The following is a 24172-nucleotide window of genomic DNA, read 5'->3' as shown; positions in this document are numbered from 1 at the left end:
TTCCTTCTGGTCACTCTGCTTGCTTGCTTGCTTGAAGCAGATGCATCCTGTCCAAACAGCCCTTGGCCCAAACATCTTGTCAGCAGTAAACTTGTGGGACTTTTATCAGGAGACCAATCCATTAAATTTGAGAGGCAGATCCATTCACTCATACCAGTAACTAATATTTAGGACAAGGGGTTCACTTTTCTTTTTAACAGCACCTCTCATCGACTCTTTTCTTCTGTCTGACTAAACTCATTCACAGTCGCCTTGGAAACAGTTTTCAGGAGAGTTGTTCAGGATTACCCAGAGCAGAATGTTGAATTGCACACAGCTTCACCAAAACACAACGGGCAGGGCCGCAGGTGTACTTTGCCAGTACAGGAAGATGCTCCCTTCTGTGTCAGGACTGCATGGATTCTCCAGCCCTATCTGGACGTGCTGGATATTTAACCTGAGATCTTCTGAAACCACAGCATGTGCTCCTCAGCTGAACAATGGCTCTTCCCTGCAACAGAGAAGTTGCAGTATTTTCTTCCCGTAAAAGCCATGTGCCTGGGTTCCCACCAGGACTGAACACAGCCTTCAAACGTATAAATAAGGCCTCTGGAACACAGGCAAAGTGCCCTTCCCTCGCAGCCATACAAACCAGGAGCAACAATGATACCTTTTAACTTTTCTGTTCTATTGAAAATCACCTGGTGAGGACTTGGCTCTAAGAGGCAGGATGCAATTTAACAAGATTAACTCAAGTCCTTTGGGCAGAGGTCCTCAGCTGCATAAATCTGGTTTTGGACACCTCCTTCAGATTTACTGACGTGAATGTACTATTGAACTGTGTGCCGGGCCTTTGGAACCTGACAAAGGGACTATGTAAGTGACTTCTAGGGGCACTTATGGTGGCTTAACGCCTAATGCTTCAATACTGGAAAGAGGCTACTGCCCCCAATGACACAGAAGACATGACTCAGCTGGCAGTATATGAGATAAAGGTGCTCCTCTAAACACACGAAAGGCAGGAAGTTGTCTGTTATGTAGACTCTATATATAGATCTATTTGCTTGGATGTCGGAGCACCGGGTTCATCTGGACCATCAGATGTCTCACACAATGCCCCTTATTTATATGTACAGAACACATTGTCTTGATTTATTATGGTTAAGTTTGTATTGTTTGCCTTTGTTCCTTTTTGAAAAGTTCAATAAGAAACTCTTAATAAAAACAGACGTAGGTAAGGCTCAGCCTTCTTCCTTGCCATGACCACCCAGACATCCAGGAAGCAAAGAGTAATAAGCTGGGCTTCACCACATTTCCCAGAGCTGCAGCTACTACCTCCATGCATGGCTTGCGATTCTGAGATTCCCAGCCTTAAATCGTCTCTGCATCTAACATGCCCTGGTGCAATAGAACTGAGGCGAAGTGCACACTTTGGTTTTGCATGTTCTCCATTGATCGTGAATGAAACGGAGGCCGTGGCCACACTCTTCCTTCAGCAAAAGAGAAGTGGCACAGAATGTAGTAATGGGAGTGGAATCCAGCTTTCTTCCTGCCTAGGTTACTAAAAATACCAAGTTTCTAAGCCTTATGACTCCACAGACATGCTTGAAAATAAATGCGAGTCATGCCTGCTGCAATCTCAAAAATGAGAGAGCGTTTGTGTGTACGTGAACAAGATCTCTGGTGGCTGAAGGTTCAGTGCCCTACATAGCTCCATTACCCTACACCAGCCTTCATCCACCTGGTGTCCTCCGGATATTTAGGACTAGAACTCCCAACAGCCCCAGCTGCCAAGCACTGATGGGTGTTAAGAACTTGAGAACAACCTGATGGATCAGACCAGTGGCTCATCTAGGCCAACATCCTCTTCTCCCCTCTTGCAGTTTCCAGCAACTGGTATTAAGAAGTATTGTTTTCTCCAACTGTGGAGGCACAGCACAGTTGCTATGGCTAGTAATCAACAGGGATGGATGATATATCAATATATTGTCCAAAACCCAGTTTGAAGTTCATATCATGATATTGGTTTCATAATATTTGACCCAGCAATATACTGCGAATCGTGTGTGTGTGTGATGCAAAAATCACGATGCAGGAAAAAACCATGAAGCCAGCCAATGCCTCTACATAGCTCCATCCTTATTTCAGACATTGTGATATGTTTGGCTGGTGATATATCACAATGTTGAAAACCAGATATTGCCCAGCTCTAGTCATCGGCAGCCTTATCCTCTATGGATTTGTTCAATCCTCTTAAAGTCATCCAAAGTGGTGGCCCTCCTGTGGAAGCAAGTTCCAAATGTCTTAACTATGCTCTGCATGAAGAAGTACTTTCTTTTATCTGTCCTGAATAGACCAACACTGAACTTCACTGGATGCCCAATTGTTCTAGTGCTATGAGAGAGGGAACAAAGAAGACTGGTAGCAATTGAAATTCAATTACAAGGGCGCCAGGTAGAAGGCGGCTTGCCCCACACCCTTTAAGTGGCAAACCTAGCTTATGTCTTGCAAAACAAAAAGTGTGCTGTTACAATGAGGAAAAATGATGCACAGTTGTTAAATTTAACTACAGTAGAGGGATGATCTAAACAAAAGGGCCATCCCAGAATACACAAGCTCAAGCTCAGCTGACAGTATTAGTTCCTTCCCACTTTCTGTTCCTCACGGGTGGCATTTCTATGAACTCCTGAGGGTGCAGCACCTTCTTTGTTTACCATTATTTATATAGCACTGTTCACACACACAAAAAAACTCTACATCCAACAGGATGCTCCGCCTTGACAAAAAAGGCAGAAACCACACCGTCCTCAAAAGGAGAAACATCTCAGGGACTTCTGGTCTGCTTCACCAGGGATAAAAGGCGATGCACATCGTCAGTTTTTCCTACCAAGCTGGCTGCCAGCCACAGACAGTTTCAAGACTCTAACTGCCCGCCAAAAAAATGACTGCGGCTGTGGCTGCTCCAGCTGACGTGCCAAGATGATTGACATGCAGGACCAAGGCATAAATTCCTGCCAGTTATGGGAACGCTCCCTCAAAACATGTGTTGCCATGGCATACCCCTGTATGGAACACGGGCTCACAGGGGGACAGCAGAGGCTGCGCATTCAACTGGGAATGAACGTGACTGCAGCTCAGCGGGTAGAACACTTGGCATTGCATGTAGAAGCTGCCAGTCAGCCTCCAGATAGAAAGAGCGCGAGGGAACAAGCAATGGGGAAGAATCCTTCTCTGCTAGAAAAACACACATACACACAGAGCTGCTGCCAGTCAGAGTAGACAGTACTGGGGATGGATGAATAGTCTAACCTAGCATATGGCAATTCCCAATGTGAGGAGACAGAACTGTAGTGATGGATGGGATCCCATGGGTCATCTAGTCCAATCCCCTGCAAAGCATAGACAATGCGCCAGTCAAATAATGGATGCTTCCATGGGATATCCACCAAGCCTGCAGACATCTCCAAGTGGCAAAGGTTACCGCCTAAGACTACCTATGTACTTAAGGACAGCTGGAACTGTTCATCAAGTGGCAAAGATAAGGGACTGCAGGTTTCTGATCCATGTCTAAATCTTGGGGCCTTCCAATATTATATCCTGAGGGAACCATTTACGGTATATAGAACGCTTCCCTAGAAGTGGATGTTGAGGTCAATTTAGGGCACACATCGTTCATTGTGCTGGGTGAGGAGGTTAAGTTGGCCTGGTAGGTTGGTTGGTTGTCCTAAAGTAAATGAGTACAAGTTTTAGGACATGCCTCATGATCTGCTGTAAACAAGGGCTGTTTTACTAGGTTTGGGAAACCTGAGTACACTAACACTTTAGCCAAGAAATCAGAAAAAGACTGATGGCAACTAGGCACCCAGTTTATGGAACTCCCTATCGCACTGGGTTCAGTAATGGCTGATACTTGTTGGGTGATCATAGGCCGAGAAGCATTTATTGTTTCATGAAGAGCTAATCTGAGAGTCTGGTGAGGCTAAGAAAGTCTATTATTTTGCCAAGTTGCCCCTTATATTAGCAACTCAGGCACAACATTCCTTACTTGTCTCCTTCACTCCCTGCCAAACAGATTCCCCTGTCCCCTTCCTGGACCAAAGATGTACACTGCTTGTAGGCAGAGATGTATTCACTACCATCCAAGGAACAAAATTTGCTCTGGAGGCTAAGAAAATACAAAAAACTTAGTACGGTGGGTATATAATCATAGAACTGTAGAGCTGGAAGGGACCCCAAGAGTCATCTAGACCAACCAATCCTGTCCAGTGATCCCTGGGTGGGCTCAAACCCCAGCCAGATGCACTGACTCACTGCACCACTGGGGAGAAGTTTTTATTCTGTCATTGTTAAACAGCTGCATAGCTTACAATGCATGAAGGGGTGTGATATAAATTAGGGGGGTTATTGCTTTTCTGTTTCTCTCTCCCTCTCTATATATGCTATATTTATATTATGGTGACCTATGGCTATAACAACTATGCTTTATTCAACTGATCTATAGCCTTATAATTCTACCACCTTTCCATCCCCCAGCCTGCCTTTGGTTTTCTTCAGCTGCTTGCACTCCTGAGACAGGGACAGGCTCTCCTTGCAAAATGCAATTAACTGCAGCCCCCAGCTGCTCAAGATGCAGAGAGTGACCGCATGAAAATCAACAGCAATTATCGGCCCTGCTTTTGTGCAATGCTCTCTGACTGTCAAGCGATGCACAGACATTAATGGCTCACCAATTCGCCGGGGTGCATTTCCAGATGAATGAACATTGTTTGCATTTCCCCCACCCCACCCCACCCCACCCCACCAGTGCTTGCTTGAGCCAGGCTAAGTGATGCATCAAGCCCTCTGAGTTTGGTTGAAAGCAAAATATCAGGTTTCCAGGTGTCTGTGGGCTCAGACAGCTCAGCTAATACAAATCAAGGCCCGTGAAACAAAAAATTGCAAGGGAAGTACACAAGCTCACTTAAGGAGAATGTGATCAACCTGGAGCAGGCTTTCCTTTTTGTTCCAAGCATTTCAAACTTCTGGGGGTTAGGGAGGGGACTAGATTTATTACTATTTATCAGTGACACTAGTCAGCAGCTTAATGTGCTAGGGCACCCAATTGAGCAGCAGGTAAAATCTCTCAGCGCATCCTCCAACCCACTGTGCACAACAAACTTGTGTTTGTTACTGGTCGTGGATGGCTATGCTCTTGCCTCCAAGATCAGAGGCTGTATGCTTCTGAATACCACTTACAGGAGGGGAGAGTGCTATTTCACTCAGGTCCACGTGCCAGTTTCCCACTGGTGATATCTGGTTTTCCACTACAAGAACAGGATGCTAGACTAGGTGAGGACAGCAGACTCTTATGTTCTTGGGGTTCACCTCTACACTTGACCTTCCAATTTCTTCTGATGTTCTCATCAGAAGAGCTTGGCAGCTGGATCAGACCAAGAGTACATCCAAGCCCAGCATTCTGTTGCCAAAGTAGCCAACCAGGTGCCCCAATGGGAAGCCAGCAAGCAGGATCTGTCACCACAAGTGGAATCCTGAAGGTAAGAACTGAGGGAAATATGCTCATCAAGCAAGTGATGCTCTCTAAATTATTATTATTTTACAAAACAAGTATTATAGGGAGGGTTTATATATTTATTTGTATTTAATTCATGAGTCACATAATTAAGCAAATAGTTTTGAGGCAACAAGGCTGTGCGCTTGTTCTCTTCCAATCTTTCTAGAAAGAGGTAAAAAGAGAGCTGGGACAGGGGAAGAGACAGTCAATGGACTAAGGGGCATGCTGCAGGCTTGTTCTGGACTGGAGGTCACCGGTTGCTTGACAATTACAGTGTTCACACATAACACTTAGCTAGGCTTGGTCTTGTTGTGCTGCTTTGTTCTCCTTCCTGGCACAAGCCAAGAAGCCTCAGCTTCCCATTGCATCCAGCCAAAGACCGTTAATGGTTGCTCCCTAGCAACCCACAATCAGCAAGCCAACAACAAACAATGGCTTCAGGCTGGCTAGTGATTGTGGTTTGCTAAGGAGCAAAAAGCCACAGGCTGAAGTTCAGAAATAATGGGGACCAGGGATTCTGGTTTTATCCTGCATGCACCACGGAGTTTTTCCAGTAAGGACTTGGTAAGTGGTACGGACCATTCATAAAAAAATATATGAAAAAGACCCTCAACTGAATGCTTTCCCACAGGCAGATCGGCTGAATGATTCATTCTACAAAGCACTTTATATTTGAAGTTGCCCAAGACATGAATGCTGGCTGTTTGAATAGAATGGCGTGGGTGGGATCTATCCTATGTCAAGTCGACTGAAAAACAGCATCAGCACTGGAGGGAAAGAGAGAATTTAGCCGGGACAGGAGAGAATTAAGTTTGGGGGGGGGGGGGTTGGCCAACATTCAACTCCCTTCCTCCAGTTTTATCTGGTTATCAATTTTTCCACCTGAAGCTTTTGCAAGAGGGACAGGCTTTCAAACACAAAGTTAACCGATCTGTCAGAAGAGCACACTTAGAACAGAAGCATGTTTTTGTGTTAGATTGCCTGAAGTTAATATGAATGAATGACGTGTCCTCAAAAAGGAAGAGGACTGCTCTGTGGCATCCTGAAAGCTACGTTATTCCAAACAACTGACTACACCAGTTCTGACGACAATACTTATTTTCTACATTGCACTCTTTGATTCTAGACTATGTAGGCGAAGTTAAGTCCAATGTTATTAGCTAGCCTGACCAGATGTACCTAGGTCAACTAGTATCAGCCACTTCTATTATATTTTAGAATAAACCAATCTGTTAACTGAGGGTTATATGGGGGTTCTTCCTGTATACAAAAAACTTCCAAAACAAGGCAACGAGGCAGGGGGCTATTTGCCTCTTCTGTGCAGAACACACCACTGTTTCATTGTCTGTAATTCTGTGTGGGACAGCGGAAGTTGATCACTCTAGGAAGAACAGGCATTTTGTTGAAAAGGAATTATTTCCAGGCTATCGTTGGGGACTTAGTGAAGGAGGACCTGGCAATTGCCTGTTTCCAGCATCTACAAGCAGCCACGTGGTATGGTTTACTCTACCAAACCTGTGGGGTGAAGTGACCTGAATCAATGCAGTGTGGGCAGAGCCCTATGGTAATAAGAGGGGAGGAGCACCAAGGAAATCTCCATCCACCACACCCAGGTTCACAATGAGAAATGTGAGCTACAGCAGAGGTTCTCCACTTAGCCCTGGCTTTCCCCCTGAAAGGCTGTGCAAAGAGGATGCAGGAAGCGCATGGTCTGGGGAGGGAACAATGACAAAGCTAACCAAAGCCCAGCTATGGAGTCATAATCATTCTTTGCAGGCTGTAAAAACTTCTTACTGCTGATGACAAGCGCATTTCATTTAAGTCTGGCACCACAAATCCTTGTTTTTGTTGACTGCAATGCTCTTTTCGCACATCAATTTCACAGAGACCAATTCCCTCTGCCAAGCTGCAGTGTCCTGCCAAGTATTACGTTTCCTTACAAAACTGTGCATGAAATACATTCAAAAAGGTATGACATTCACATATCCTTTCCTCCAGCAAACTGGAGTTTTTCAAAATCAAGTCCAAGGCTGGAAGGAAAACGCTACTTTCCCTCTCACCTCCCTAGTCCAGCCCTGCCGTTAAGACTCATGGGTACCATGAGCAAGTTTTGCTAAGCTGGCAGCTGTTCAGCTCAGCCCAGGAAAAAAGATGGTGCCTCCCAAACAACCTTTATGTAAGAAAAAGCAAAGCTGTTACAAGCAGGAGATGGAAACAGATCTTCGCTATATTTCTCAAACTGAAGAGTGCAAAGAATTAGTCAGAAGGGGCAGAACTGGCCAAGCAAGGAGGACAAGCGAGATCAGAAGGGACTACTTGTGCTAAACAGCAAAGCAAATGCTTGACTGGAATCTCAGCAGCTATGACACTCTTCTGTCGAACAGACTGCTGGAGCAGAGAATAGCAAGGAAAGAAATGACACCTGCTAAATTCCACCATGTGAGAAGCTGCTCCCAGAAATGCGAGGCTACCTTCTGAAACAGCCTTCTTCAGCCATCCGCAAAAAGTTTGTCGTTCACCAGCCCCAGGGCTCTCACTGGCAACCGCTGTTAAAAGCACCTGGAAGGCTCCAGGCTCTTGTAGGCTGCTGTCCTAAGGCCTAATTGTCACAAACAAGAGATGAGGAGGAACACCCTGTGCCTGAGCCATATATTAGTTGAGACTAGATGCTCATTCATAAGCGAAGGGATTCCTTGCTGCGACTCATGCTAGCCAAGACTAGATGCTGAGAAGAAAAGTTTCCTATCTAATTTTCTACATGCAGGGAGATGAATGCGTATGTGTACAGATTCACTGTGGTGCGTTTTGGGAGGAACCACAGAACAGCAGCAGAGCACCTGCTTGGCACACAGAAGATACCAGGTTTAATCCCCTGAATGTCCACTATGAAGGGCCTCCAAGCAGGCGGCTGCTAGGAAAGACCCTTCTCTATCCAACACCTTGGAGAGCTGCGGCCAGTCAGAGAAGACAATACCTGGCTAGTCTGATCCTAGGCTCCTAGGGCAGCAGAACCTATTTCCTGGCAAAATGTAAATTTGAACAGGCAAAGAGAAGAATGTCAAATGAAAAGGGACTTGCTGCCAGCTGCCATAATTCAATGCATAATTCAAGACAACAGTTCTTTTTTTTCCTGGATTTTTGCATCACACTGAAGCATTTCACTTACGTGCTACATATTACTCTTGTTTTCTGCTTTGGCTTTAAGCTGATGCAGCTGCTAAAGAAACCTTAAACGAAATAGGATACATGTGTGAGAGAAGGCCAAAAGATGGGGAGGCTCGTGAAGCTAAGCAAGAAAAAAATCTGCAAGTTTGCTACTGCCACCTATTACATGTGTACTGGCTTTTCCATGGTTGTCTGGCCACCTCGTGAAAGGGTAAGTCTGTTTCCGTTGGCAATGCTCCTCACCCCACCCCCAAGCAGAGCCGTTATGAGTCGTTCAGTCGTCCGCCTTGTGTGACATTTCATTTTCAGGAAACAATTCCTGGCATGCTGGGAAGTATGACGTGTCTCCACAGCGCCAGGGGTTTCTTCCAGGAAAGGTGGTGATACAGTCAACCTTGCAATGTTCCAGAACAACACACCTGTTCATCCGGAACATATGATGAGATTTCCAAAATAAATAATCAAAATCTAAACCATGAGATCTGAAAACATGATCGAGCTAAGTTAGGTTGCCACTTGGGTTTCTGACCCTTTAGGACCTTGTCAGGCATGGAATAGAACATGCAGAGGCTGGGATGTGGGGCAGGCTTGCAGATGCTGAGGCCAGCCTTCTTTGCAGCAAGAGTAGGCACTTATTAAGCAGCTTGTGGGATAAAGCAAGCCGGGAGTTGAGCTTTATTAACCAATTAAAAAGAACCTTTTAAATCATTATTTATACCCAACCTTTAAGGATAGATTTTCAGGCAGCTTACAACCAATGTCAAAATATGTAGTAATAATAATGAAAAAAAATTGCAACAGGAGAATATCAAAATAGAACTACTGACTGGATCCTCCCCACAGGGACAATTGGTGTAAGATCACATCTACCCATTTAAAGCACATGGCTTCTCTCAAAGAATCCTGGGAAGTGTTTGTTAAGGGTGCTGGAAATTATAGCTCTGTGAAGGGTAAACTCCAGTTCCCAGGATTCTCTGGGGGAAGCCATGAGCTTTAAATGTATGAGGTAGATGTGACCCTAGCGGATCCTGTAGTGGTTTTTTTGAAGGAGGGGAGAGAAAATGGGATAGTCCAGCTTGGAGGCTCCAGTGTCTTTTTCTGATGCCATGCAGCTTCAGCCAATCCCTTTACATTTAGTTTCAGGAGCAGGTGCTAACCCCATACACAAGGGGCAATATAAGCAGCCCAGAGTTATCTTCTCCTGCTTATACTCATGGAAAAATGATAATTAAGGCAGCCTTCGTTCACCTGGTGCTATTCAGATGTTTTGGACTACAACTGCCGTCAGCCCCAGCCAGCATGCTCATGCTCCCATCAGCCCCAGCATGATATGGCCATGCCAGCTGGGGCTGATGGGAAAAGCACACCAGCAAATGGAAAAGTCCTATGTGAAGTAAAGATGCTGAGGCAGAGCTGGGTGACCAGCCCAGCTAGAAGCTTCATTCTGCTTCCCTTTGTGACGCTGAAAAGGCTTAGCAAACCAGGTACACCTCAGTTTTACACAAAGACCACAGCTGGCATGTTGCAGGAAGGGGAGCCCTAGAACATGTTGATGTTCCCAGGCAAAGCTCCCTCCACCTGCCTCTTGAACAGGAACATTTCTGCATTTCTGTACCAACAAGAGATTGCCTAGGAAGCACACAAGGAACCAGAAGCTATCAACCTCTGGGTAAACACGTATCATCTTAACAATAGTTGCATCTGACCATCACAAGCCTCAGGAGGCAGCACACATTTCCTCTTAAGGGAACGTGAGGCAGACACACATGCAGAGTCCAGGATACTTTTCACTCTGACAAGCAGACACAGAGACTCTGGGCATGCAAGCCATACAGGAGAGGGAAGAAATGAGGGAAACCATTTAATAGCCATGTTCATTCACTCCAACTGCCCCTTAGGAAGGGCAGGGAACCCTAGTGAGAGGCCTGAAACCAATGCCTCGAAGAGTGCACTGAAAAAGGATCCAACCAAAAATAAATCATCTATCCTTCCAATCCATCAGAAGCCTTCTGGACAAAGCCTTCTGTTATAAACAAAGAGGAGAGCTGCTGGCACAATGAGCTCAACACCTAGTCCAGACACCAGCGAGAACAAAGCGAAGCTCTTCCTGCTCCCTAGTGACCCCCATTGGAAACAGCCCATTCCTGTTCCCAGAATGCTGCAGCCTGTGGGATCAGACGCACTTTAGAAGGTGCTCATCTCTAAGATAGTCTTCCCGCGCAGAACCAAATAATACTGGCATTTTTCCTGTAACTGGCAGGACATTTTCTTCCACATCAGTCAGGTTTCTTGTCCAAATGAAGTTGATGCTGTAATGCAGGGGAAGGGAACCTTTTTCATCCTGAGGGCTACATTCGCACACAAGGGAACCTTCATGGGGCCGCAAGCAAGTTGTAGGTGGGGCCAGAGGCAGAACTGGACAGGTGTGACTGTTACTTTCATACTGTAGCCTGCATTTCAGCCCCATAAAATCCGAGGCTTCTAAACACAACCACCCACACTCAGAGGCATTTTCACAACTCAAGGACACATTTCAGGCAAAGGCAATCAAGGGGAGTCGAGGACAGGGCCACTGAGGAGTGGGGTCTGGACAATCTCGAAAATCAGAGAAAGGGGACCGAAACTCCTCACCTTCACTACAATAAAGCTATCAGTCTTTAGAAGGTACCAAAAAGACCCCCTGTTGTGTTTCCTTCAGGAAGCCAAACACAGCAACTCCTTGGGAAGTTGTACATGCACAATTATTATCATAAAAAAATACAGCCAGGTCCAACAGGCTGGAGAACAAACTCACCTGGACATCATAGAGAGCTACAATGTTCTCATGCTGAAGTTCCTAGAAAAAAGAAGAGAAGCACTTGAAGAGATTATCCCTATTCAGTTAGGGCAACATCACAAGTGATGTGAAGGCCAGTCAAATAGCATCAAATGTACATGTGGAAGAAATGTACAAGCACCCCCCCCCAAAAAAAACTATAAAAATGTGACCTCTCCTGCCAAAGCTGTGACGGGGGGGGGGATGTAACCTGCCTCCCTGTTATCTTATGTTGTGCATTTACATTTGTTGTGTATTGAATCTGTAACAGGGGAAAGACAAACAGACTGGCTGTGTGTGCTCCTCCTGGGAAGTCCCAGTTAATGGTTTACTGTCCCATGTGCACTTTTGCTCCTCCTGCCTAGTGAAGAAGAAGAAGAAGAAGAGTTTGGATTTGATATCCCGCCTTTCACTCCCCTTCAGGAGTCTCAAAGCGGCTAACATTCTCCTTTCCCTTCCTCCCCCACAACAAACACTCTGTGAGGTGAGTGGGGCTGAGAGACTTCACAGAAGTGTGACTGGCCCAAGGTCACCCAGCAGCTGCATGTGGAGGAGCGGAGACGCGAACCCGGTTTCCCAGATTACATGACTACCGCTCTTAACCACTACACCACACTGGCTCTCAATGAGCGGATAGCATCTCTCCATTCTGGAGCCAAGGTTGGCTTGCATAATCGCCACCTTTTTTTACCAGCCACTTTTTATCTACTGTTTTTCCAGCTGCTGCTGTCTCTCAGCGATTTCCTCCTCCTTTTTAAAAGTGCTGTTTAGTTGGTTCTAAGATTAGGCAGCTGCAGTTATGGTTCAAGGTGAAAGAGGTGGGGTCATTTTAAACGTTTTTTTATTCTAATGACTGATGTGTGTCTACCTGTTGTGGTTAACACTAACCTCAGCAACTGGGCAGGGAAGGTTCTGCCTGCCACTGCTACCTCTGCAGTGGGGAAGGGCTGCAGCTCAGCTCTGGAGCACCTGCACTGCACGATGGCGCAGAGCACATGGGCTGGCTTGTAAACAATAGTCCCACCTATTCTGGAGTGCAATTGGGGGCCTAGTCCTTAACTCAGCATCTCCAGGTAAGACTGGGAAAGACTTCCTGTCTGAGATCCCGGAGAGCTGTTTCCTATCACAATCAACAATCCTGAGCTATGTGGGCGAAGAGTCAGCAAAAGTCTAATTCCCATGTTCCTTCTAAAACCAGCTCTTAATTTAAAACCACAAGAACTGGAATCCTGCGTTTTCTTTTGGGGGGAAGCGAAGTAATCACATAGTGCACATACAAAGAATCTCAGGTTCAATTGCCAACATCTCCAGCCAGGCTGGGAATATTCCCTGCCTGAAACCTTGGGAGTTGCTGCTAGTTGGTGTAGACCAGCGCTTCCCAAACTTGGGTCTCCAGCTGTTTTTGGACTACAACTCCCATCATCCCTGACCACTGGTCCTGCTAAATAGTGATGGTGGCAGTTGTAGTCCAGGGATGCCCAGTATGTATAAAGGGGTCGAGGGAGAATGATTCCTAACCACGTGGGGACATTTTAGAGGAAAACACGTCTCAAATTTACTGTAAAACAAGAAACACATTTGTTATTTAAAATATTTGTGGTAAGAGAACTCTGCTGCACTTCATGAAAAAGGTGCTGTCCTCCATAGCCCAGGAACTGCTCTTGTTTATCAAAGAAGGGGTAATCAAGTTATGAGTTGCTTGACAACATGCTCAGAATAGCTGAAATGTTTGAATTCCTGGCAGTGTCTAAGAGGGGTGTCAAGAGAGCACACAAGGTGACATATGTGAAATGATCTAATTAGCTAGCTCAGTCTTCCCTCAACACCAAACCCTCCAGATGTTTGGAACTACAACTCCAATTGGGGCTGACAAGAAGTGTAGTCTAAAACATCTGGAAGGGCATCGTGCTGGGAGAAGGATGAGTTAGGTCACTCAAAAGATTTCCAAGAGGTCGCAGTATTGCTAAATGTGAACAGAAAAACCTGTGTGGGTGATAGAAACGTGTGTGTTAAAAAACAAGGAGAGTGCTAGGTACAAGAAAAAGAATCCTGAAGGTGATGTCTGGCACCAGCAAAGACAACAGTGCCAAATTTCACTGCACTGGAAACTGTGTGACTTTGGGGAGGGGGTATCAAGTTAAGAGGGGAAGCAACAGCACAAGACCCTAATGGTGGCATAACTTCTGCAGAGGGGCTACTGCTAACTGGTAGAGCACCTGATCTGCAGGCAGGAGATCCCAGGTTTAATCCTGAAATCCCAAGTGAAAAGAGTTCAGGTGAAGGAGGTGATGGGCAAGGCCCTGGACAGCAGACAACAGAGCTAAATGGAAGAATGGTCTGACCCGCTATTAAGCAACCTTCCACGTTCCAAGTTTTGACTTGGGGATCAAATAAAGTACCCCAGTAAGTAATAAGTTGGGCCTCTGTGCTGCTGAATAACCTCTCTCTCTCTTCAACATCTCTACTTCGCAATCCCCTTAAGACAGATCATGCATTGTTCCTTTTGAATCAGTTACCCTAAAATGGGCCAGGTCAGCCAAGTGACAGAAGCAAGTGTGAAAATTCCACACCCCTCCAGAAGCTGCCATCCACAGCATTCCAAGTCCAGCGTGGGAGGAGCTTTAGAAAAGTCAGTACAATTAAAACAATGTCCCTTGGTAGAGAAACTCTCGTCTTCTGCCCCAAGTAAACTTGAACTCTGCACCAAGAAACCCTGAATTCTTTTACATAATAATAATAATAATAATAATGAGTCTTATTTGGCATAATTATACTTCTGTTTGTGGTGGAATATAGCAGAATAATAAAGCACCAGAGCCTGAATCCTCAGCTAACATTTGGGCTTCTGAGATTTCAGCATCAAGTACCATTCACCCAGACAAACTTCTGAGTGTATCCTTGCAAACTTGCAGACATTAATAAAACAAACAATTCTCAGGAAGCTGATTTCATTGCCTGTGTACTAAAAATGCAACACCTATCTCTCCAAATTTTCATTCTTTTTAATAAGTCATAAACACAGATGCTGAAATCTGTGCTTTTACTGTGCTTACACAGAAAGAAAAATCAAAGAGCTGAGGCCTGGCAATATTCAAGCCCTCCGCACCAGTCATCTAATGGATTTGTCAATTTCTAGAGATGGAGAATCCCAATGCATTATTTGAAAACCCTCCAAATCTCAGCCTTTGCAAGGAGACATAAAATGCTGGAACTGGTATGACTATCTAGGTATGAGGATTAAGTTTCCCACCAGTCCTCTGAGGACACCTTGCAGGAAGGATGAAGTTTGGAAGAATATCACAAACCATACCTTTAAAATTTTTATTTCTTTCCCAAGGAGGAGCTGAGATTTCGACAAGTTCTTCTTGTTGATGCTTTTGATGGCCACTTCCCAGTCAGTTTTCTGAAAAGAATAACAAAAAAGTGTTTTAAATCCAAACAAGTATCCTGATTTTCTGTGTTAAGAAGCCCAATGGCCCTAAGATGTGCTTTTTTAAAAAAAGTTCTCTAGACCACTCATCCTCAACCTGATGCCCTCCAGAAGTTTTGGATTACAAACTCCCATCAGCCCTAGCCTGTCAATGGCTATGTTGGGGTTTCCAGTCTTTAGGAGTGGTCAACATAAGCAGTTTAAAGAGAATGATGGGGTAATAGGAGGCTGGCACCTTGGCCCTTGCTAGTGAGCCCTTATTTACTGCAAGTAACAGGTCAGCAACTGAAGGCTCCAGGGCCAAATCCAGTCCCCTTTGGAACACCAACTGGAACCCCCAGTTGCAATCTCAGAGACATGGCAAAGGTGGCTGGAAACTGCTTGGGATGAGGACGCCGCCTGGGGTCTTGGTCCCATCCACTTCCCCCCTGAGATTTGGGGCATCAATACAGTGGTACCTCAGGTTATGTACTTAATTTGTTCCGGAAGTCCGTCTTAACCTGAAACTGTGCTTAACCTGAAGCACCACTTTAGCTAATGGGGCCTCCTGCTTGCCGCCGCACCGCCGAAGCCCAATTTCTGTTCTCATCCTGAAGCAAAGTTCTTAACCCGAGGTAGTATTTCTGGGTTAGTGGAGTATGTAACCTGAAGCGTATGTAACCCGAGGTACCACTGTATTTTCCAGTCATAGGAACATAAAATCCTGCTGGACCAGGCCAGTGGCCCATCTAGTCCAGCATCTTGTTCTCACAGTGACTAAACAGACGCATATGGGAAGTCCACAAGCAAGAATTCACAACAGCACTCACCCCTCTTTTGTTTCCCAGCAGCTGCTATTCACAAGCATTCTGCCTCCAAGAGTGGAAGCAGTGGGCAATGAGAACTGCCCCTTTAGTTCCTACTCCTGATTAAAACAGGGCCTGTGGCTGCCTATTATTACACTACTTCAATGATTCCCATTCCCTTTTGTCAGCTTCCACCTCCAATGGTTGCATTTGCATTTAACTGCTGTGCCATATATCTTGGTTGCTGCTGTTTTCCAACAAACCACAAGCCCTCTCACAGACAAGCAAACAAGCAGTGGTTTGTTTCTCCAAAGTTTGGGTTTGTTTTTTTCAGCTGCTCTTGCGTTGTGCCTCTGTAAGCTTGACAAGCATCTGGAGTGGCCTAAGAAACCCTGGTTAAGAAAGACTGTTGAATGTGGACATAATGCCAAGCCACAGTTGAAACATGCCAGGCATAGCTTCACATGAAAGCAAAACATGGTTAGTCTGCTAGGGTGGTTTCACCAGTCTGAACAAACCACCTCTAGGGTAGACACAGCTTAGTGTCATGTGCAAAAGCAGCCACTACACAAGCAAATTGAATATTCTGAATCACAAATGACTACAAATTGCAAGGCTCTTCATATACTTTATTACAGAGGAGTAGAAATCTGTTTCCAATAGACTAAAGATATTGAAAAGATTGAGGGTAATCCCAAATGTAAAATGATCATCTCACAACACAAGTGCCTGACTCAATTTTCAAATCTCCCCACCCCCTTATAAACTTTGCATTTGAGTTATGCAACAGCTTTTTGTTGTGTTTCAGTCAGTCAATGCTGTCATCTTTTGAGTCACAAACTGTTCTGGGAGGTGCCAAATAGGAAAAACAGACCACTTAAGAAGGCAAGAAAGATCACACAGAGTTGCATGCTCTGTGGGGAGGTGTTAAGTTTGAGTAAAGTTAATTTGAAAGTACCTTCAACTGCCTAGAAGGCATTTTTGCCCTGCAAAATTGTTGCTTTGTTTTTTATCTACATAGTACTTTGCAAAACATAAGTGAGCTCCTGACCTAAGGAGCTTACCACCATCTCCTTTTCAATGGGAGAAAGGTGACAAAAGGTGGGAAAGGATGGGCAACAAGAAACCATCTTGCTCTCATTTGTTAGTGCTATTTCTTGAATTATGCAGCACCTATTAATAAATATTCCTACTTAAGACAACAATACTGAACATACACTGTATCTGAATAAAAATCAACAAAAACAAAAGTTATAGAAGAAACAATTTTTTCCAGAAGAGACACCAAAAAAAGTCCAGATTTAGAACCCAACTGAAAAGCTTGTGTGAATTAAAATACCTCCACATGCTCTGAAAAATCACAGAGAAGGCAGCAGGTGAACCCCTCTGAACAGAGACTACAGTATTCCATAGCTGAGATGCCCCTGCTGAAAATGCCCCTCTTATTGGTAGGACAAGGTAGGTAATAAATGTGCTCTTTTTACGTAACAGAAGCAAGGGAAACAACTTGCCAAAGGTCCAAAGATAGATAAGCTTGTAGCAAAGGGGGGGAAATTATAAGCTTTAGGTCAAGTTACTGGGCTTATGTAAAAGGGGTTATTGAGGTCCTGAGGTCACAACTAGACATGACACAGTGGCAGCAGAAATGGGGCAGGTTTATCTGAGAATAAAGTAAAGGGGGGGGGGGAGGGCTGATGGCCAGCAAAGCTTCCCATTATAAAGGGCGGGGAGGCTGGGACTGGTGACATTTAAGAAATCTTTACCAATCTGAAGAGAGACAGTTTCCCATTAGCTCTGCAGTTACTGGATGGGGGAGGGAATAAGACTGGTCTCTGCTGCCCCTGCACTTTGAGAGATTTACAAGTAAGGGGGGGCAGAGAAAGGAAAGAGGCATTCCACCCTGAATTTTTAAACAGTTTACCTTGCTGAAAGCTTTCTATCAATTGCAACTAAACAAGCGAGAAAAGGGGCAGGAGGAGCCCATAATAACAGGTTGACACCACCACCACCATCTCTGCTCTGCTTTGAAATAAAAACAGGCGTGAACTTTAGAATAAAAAGGCGGAGGAGCCACATCCACATTCCACGCCCCCCACCCCCGAAAAAGCGCTGCTTTAGAAAACACCTGACCTCAGCTGACTCTCCAGAACAGGCTAGCTGATGTCAACAACAAGGATGGCGATAGGAGAAACAAAACAGATCAAAAGGCAGAGAAATGGGGAGATGCTGAAGCAGAGCTTCTTGCGGACTGACCCTTTGACTTATTCCAAATATCACCTCCTCCTCGACCAGTCATGCACACAAACACACACACACAGAGGAAGGGAAGGAGATGGTTGTATAACCAGCCAAGAGATGGGCTAAGAGGGAAAGGGAAGGAAGGGAGGGGGAGAGGAGTCCGCCGCCCTACCCTGCTGGATTTACCTTGCGGTGGCGACCTTTAAAGACCACAGCGAACGCTCCATGTCCTATGAGGTCCTTCTTGCTATATTCAAAGTCTCCCACCACCTCCATCCTCCTTCAAGGGGGCATGAAGCCCAACGGGCAGGGAGGATAAAGGGAGACCAGCTGGGGAGAAGGGACCGCCACAGCAAAGGCTTTTTAAAAATATTAAGCTCACATCAGCAACCCAGGCTGTGAAGGGGAGGAAGATGAGGCACCAAGCAGGTTGACTAGGGTGGGTCTGCCCGTCTCCCTTCCTCCTGCCCGCCCCCAAGGACGGGAGGCAGCTGTGGGCATGTTGCCTGGGCAGGCACAGGCCGGGGGTCCCCAGGCGAAGGGGGTCGGGGGATACTGGCTGGCTGCTCCGGCGTCCCAAAGGCGATGAGCGTTTTCTGGCATGGGGGAAAGGAAGGAGGAAAGGAGGACGGGGAGATTAATCCTCCTCTGAAGGGGAGAAGAGGAAAGAGGGACCACGGAAGGGAAGAGCGAGCATTTAGGTGCCTTTGGGCCCGATATAAATTATTATTATTATTACTAATGTAATAATAAAGGCCAGAGACGTGCAAGCACAAGTCGCTGGGTAAAGGTGGCACAGGTGAGTTTTAAGGCTTCAGAAATAAAAGGGGGTGTTAGCACCTTTAATGGTTTGTTTAAATATGAGAAGTAGAGGGCTTATCTAAGCTTTTACGGGGTGGGGAGGAAAGCAATAAAGCCTAAAAAGGTGGTGGGAGAAACAAAATCAAAGACCCTTGAAAAGAAAGGGGACCACAATTTAATAACATGCCCAAATGGGGTTCTACATAATAAAGGAATTTTAAAAGGGCAGTGACAATCTAAATGAGGATGGGAAATATTAATTGTATCCTGGGATAAATTATATAGAATACACAGAGAGACCCCTCAAAACTGGGGAGGTGAGCAATTAAGATACCTATTTCTTTCTTTAATTAAAAAAGGGAAAGGGGAAGAGGCATATCCCTGAGTGGTGATAGGGAGATTCTGCTGTATTTTTTATATTTAAAAAAAAAAACCTTTTAAGGGGGGGACGGTGGAAAGGATACCAACCCTTTTTAATGGGGGGGGGGCGTATAGAGATAAATACAGAAGGCCTGTAAACTGGGAATGGGGAATTGGGGCAGGGGGCTCAGGCCCCCCCTCAGGGGTCCCTCATCACGGCCTTCTTACATGGTGCCCCCCACACCTCATTACCGGCCTGAAGGGCTTCCTAAACCTCTTTCCCACCCCCACGAAAATAAAAGTCAAAGCAATAGACCCTAAAACGGGTCGAAATAAAGGGGTCGGGCTCTTTCTAGTCCTGGGCCACAGATATTTCCGGGTGGGGGGTGAAAGGGATAAAGGGAGGGGAAGAGAGAAATCCTGTCTTCTCCTCAGGCCGCTGCCCGCCGCCCCACTCGCGTCTTCCGCCGCCGGTAGTCCTCCCTGCCCCGCCGGCGTCCGGCTACGACTGCCGAAGCCTCCGCGCGGTGCAGCCGTTCTTATAGGACGTATCGCGCAGGCGCAAGGCTTCCTGTCTCCCTCCGCCGGGATTGAGAGGAGGGCGGAGGGGAAATCAGAGGAAGAGGAAAAAGAGTCCCCGCGCGCGGGGGAAGGAACAGGCGGGCGGGGGGCGGGGATTGACGGCGACGTCTGTGAGGGAAAGTTGCGAGAGGGCGGGAAATAATGGCCTTGGGCGCCATTTTGTTTTTGGCCAAGATAAGCCCATATATATATATATGTGGCACAAACACAAACTAAATAAAATTAATTCACATACGCATTCTTACCATACACATACAGCCACAAGTTCTGTCTGGCCAGTAGCCTTTCAAGCTAGGAGACCACACTGAGGGTTGGTTGCCAACTTTTCACACCAGCCCCCGTTCCTCTGCCCAACAGCAGGTTAAACTGCAAATAGAGTGTTTTGTTGCTGCTGATTAAGCAATATATAAATATTGACAGATAAAAGGTACGGTGGGTGTGACGTTTCTTGCTTTTCTCTGTGCCCATCTGTGTAAATTACAGGTGAGGCCTGTTTTGTTCCTTATTACTAACTAGGCAATTCGCCTCATTGTAGGACGGCCACGTTTTTCACCACCCAAACAGCGGCTTTGCTCTGCAACTGTTATAGCAGGCAATGATCCTTCGCTTTGTACTCTTTTTGCTTGCAGATCGAGGCAGAGGAGCAGGCCTGGTATATATATATATTTTCTGATCATTTGGCGATCCTCGACCAAGGGTTGCCATCTTACCTCAACATTATTGGCAAAAGGCCATGCAGCACTGGGAGACCAGGATTCAAATTCCCACTCAGACAAGAAGCTCACTGGGCAACCTTGGGCCAGTCATTCTCAGCCTGGTCTACCTCAAAGGGTTGTTGTGAGGATTACCTGGGCGGTTGAGGAGGGGGGAGACATTCACTGCCCTGAGCTTTTGGAGGAGGTGGAATATATGTGTGCAATTAAATAAATAAATAAATAAATAAATAAAATTAAACATTGCTACTCCAAACCTCCAATGAAGGAGAGTCCACCACCTTCCGAGGTGGCGAATCCTCAATTTCATTGGAGGTTTTTAAACAGAGGTTGGGTGACCATCTGTCACGATTTCTTCAACTGCGATTCCTTCATTGCAGGGGGTTAGACTAGATGAGCCTTGGGGTTCCCTTCTAACTCGAACAGATTCTACGAAATGTGCAAACACCCACACCTCCCCAATAAGGCATGGCACTGACAGCATCCCCCTACAGCTGGACGCAACATCCCAGCCGCTTTGGTACCAGCGCACACCCCACTTGGGAGCACATTTGAGGCATGCGGCCGGATGAGGCCCACGAGCTGACATGCAAAAGAAAATTTGCTTCGGTGCGCAAATCTGCCAGTGAGACAATATGATTGGGAAGGGGAGTGTTAAGAGTCGTTTAGATTTCCCGTTCTTCTTCCAAAGGAGGATGTAGAAGGGAAGGGAAGTAGAAGATTCAAACGCACAAACCACAAATCCATTTTTCACAGGCCTGCCCTGAAAAGCGCATGACCTTCTAACGGTATCACATGCGCTCAAGTCCTCGTAAACAGGCCTTGGGAGTTGCTGAGCGTCAATCAAGTGCTTCCGTCCATCAAGGCAAAGCAAATGGGTCACATGAAGCCCTTCACCTCTCCCCCCCTTGCTCTAAGTGCTTGTATAAATTATTTCACACACACGTCTCCTGCTTCTTTTCAGAATTTGTTCCATTCACTCCTCCACAAGTACAGTACATCTTTTAAATTCAGAGACAGTGCTGGACTTATACGTAAGCTAAACAAGCTATAGCTTAGGGCCCCCAAAAAAATTTAAAGGGAAAAAACCCTGGATGCACATTTCCAAAATATAAGATTAAACAAATAAAATAAATAAAATAAAACCTACATACAGCAACAGTGTTTTTGTGTTGTGTAGGCTCCTATGGTGTAAGTAAAGGGCCCTGCCTGCTAGACTGTTCCCTAAAAGATCACTTTGATAAAATACGTATTTTGTTATGTGCAAATGGCATTAGATACCTATTAGGTCCATAAATGACCATATATATAGCATATCTTCAACACAAAAAACAGCGATGATTTGTTGTTGACAAAGGACAGATGGACATATAAAGGGCCCCATTACCTTCAGTAGCTTAGGGCCTCATCAAACCTACATCTGGCCCTGTTCACAGAGTTGTGACTTTGTTTTCCTAGCGACTGGTCCAGATGCAAATGGTAACCTGAAAAGCTGTATTATTCTTATGACTTATAATATACTTAAAGTTTTCTAAATGGAAAACAAATTATCTCTCTCTCCTTGTATCCGGCACCATATAATGGTGTGACTGTCTAATAAAAGGAAAAAGGGATGAGGAGGGGAGAGGAAAAACCAGGGAACTATGCATGTGTTCTTCAGAAAGCGACATACCGTATTTTTTGCACCATAACACTCACTTTTTTCCTCCTAAAAAGTAAGGGGAAATGTCTGTGCGTGTTATGGACGGAATGCCTACGGGTGGCATGCCTACGGATTTTCCTCCTCTAAAAACTATGTGCGTGTTATGGTCGAGTGCGTGTTATAGAGCAAAAAATACGGTAATATATTGTTTCATTTAATAACCATGATCACCTTTGCCAACTGACCAATGCCTAACCTGCTCCTGTGCTTTAAACTGGATTGCAAGGCAAGTTAGCAACTGCTCTGTTGCACGCACCTTGGAAAACTAGAGGAAGGTTTGCTGACACGTATTTTTTCCCCTTTTCCCTTTTACAATGTTCAAGCGGGTTATATAAACATCACGAGACACACCTGGTGGAATCAATTCACTGGGGTCATTACCCCAGGACCTATTTGAAGCTTACCTGCCCATCAGGTGACAAATTAATTCCACTCCACACGTACGCATGCGATTCATCATCCATCACACTCGCACCAGCTCCCTAAAAGCTGAAGGAGAGTTCAGAGGACACCTGACCCAACCTTCTTGTGTATTCTGGAGCGGACGTTTTAAATAATTTTCTATATATAGCTGACAGACGAAGAATCAGAAGCTATATTCCACTCCCCCCCCCTTCCTTTCCCCTTTTCAGTTTTTTCCTTTTCCTATTTTTGGTTTGTGTTTCTATTTAGATTAGTTTTGATATTTGATTAAAAAAAAAGATACAGGATACCTGAGATTAAGCTTTGCCTATTTTATTTCAGACCGGTAAAACTGATGGAATTAAAAAATGCAAAATGAGAGCATTGCACAAACGGGGAGCCACTGCAGAAAAGGCCTGCTCTCTCTGAACCTCTCGTGAAGGAGGCACACGAGGAAAGGCCTCGGAGGATGATCCGGGTTGGTTTATATTCTAATGGGATCACTTTATTGCATGTTATAATTCTGGGCGTTTCTTTGCGTCATTGACTTTGAAGCCATGCTAGCCGGGGCTGATGGGAACCATCCTGCAAAACATATTGTGGCGGCAAAGGGCAGCTTAGGAAATCCTGATCCAGAGAGGATCAAATGCCAGCTTTTTATGTCAGTAGAAGGGAACCACCCATGTAATGCTACTCTGACACACTTTTCCCGTGCAATTTGGGGATTAAGTGCCTTGACCTTGCTGCTGGCTTCCTCACGAAAGACAGCTGGCCTCCACAGTTGTTCCAGGACGAGGGCAGAGACATGAGTGAACCTGAAATACAGGGTTAGGCGCTGTGATAAAAGAGAGTATGTGGGACTAGTAGCTGGGGAGGTAAGAGCACATGGATCCTCAGGATTTTTGCATTGGGTCACCCCAAATACACCATCAGATCACGTCTGTGGCCACAGCATGAACCACAAAAATCATACATCCACTGTTTCATTCAGAATATTTTTTTTTATCGTTTTCCTCCTCTAAAAACTATGTGCATCTTATTATTATTATTATTATTATTATTATTATTATTATTAACAGAGAACTCAGCGCTTTTAAGAAAACAACATTCACTTGAGGCCTTTCAGTGCTTTATAAAAAAATAATTAAACCAGTCGGGTCTTTAGATTCAGATTTCCACTTTGTTGTTCATTAAATGCCGTGGCCCAAACTGGTGCCCCACCAAGTCGGCCACGAGGCCATTTCTAGCAAATTCAGGCCCCCAACCAATCATGTGGCGTCGCCTGTTGACAAGAGGCTTCCTCGGTCTAGACTGAAAACCGTGTATTTTACGAATCAATTCCCCCCTCAAAATATTTGAAAATAGGTAATTTATTGGCCACATGCCCCTTTCTGCCTCTGCCCACCATGCCAATGTGGCCCCCAGAAGGTGGTGCGGATTTGAATGCGGCCCTCCGGCTCAAAGTGCTGCTTAAGAGCATCAGAATAATTTTATTAAACCAAACCGGCACCCCCAAATAATCTTGAGGCGGCATCAGCTTTGGGAAAGGAGGGAAAACCATGAGGGGAAGGTTTTAACTTGCTGAACAGCCAGTGCTGTTCTGAGCGATGGAATATCTCCTCAGGGGTCCATTGCAGCCTGCAGCTCTG

At 45.5% G+C, this 24172-nt stretch overlaps 1 protein-coding gene across 1 annotated transcript in view; it reads right to left on the bottom strand.

The window, feature by feature from the left end:
- Nucleotides 1-19644, bottom strand: part of ULK2 (unc-51 like autophagy activating kinase 2) — a 66969-nt gene extending 47325 nt beyond the window's left edge. The window contains exons 1-3 of the mRNA XM_082201715.1: nucleotides 18150-19644; nucleotides 14821-14913; nucleotides 11490-11531 (exon numbers count right to left, since the gene is read on the bottom strand). Coding sequence (XP_082057841.1) covers nucleotides 11490-11531; nucleotides 14821-14913; nucleotides 18150-18239 — 225 coding nt within the window. The 5' untranslated portion in view covers nucleotides 18240-19644. The remainder of the gene's footprint in view (nucleotides 1-11489; nucleotides 11532-14820; nucleotides 14914-18149) is intronic.
- Between the last annotated feature and the right edge of the window lie 4528 nt (nucleotides 19645-24172).

This window comes from Podarcis vaucheri (assembly GCF_965113315.1).
Source record: "Podarcis vaucheri genome assembly, chromosome: 15".
NCBI lineage: Eukaryota > Metazoa > Chordata > Lepidosauria > Squamata > Lacertidae > Podarcis > Podarcis vaucheri.
This window is presented reverse-complemented; position numbering and strand designations above follow the sequence as displayed.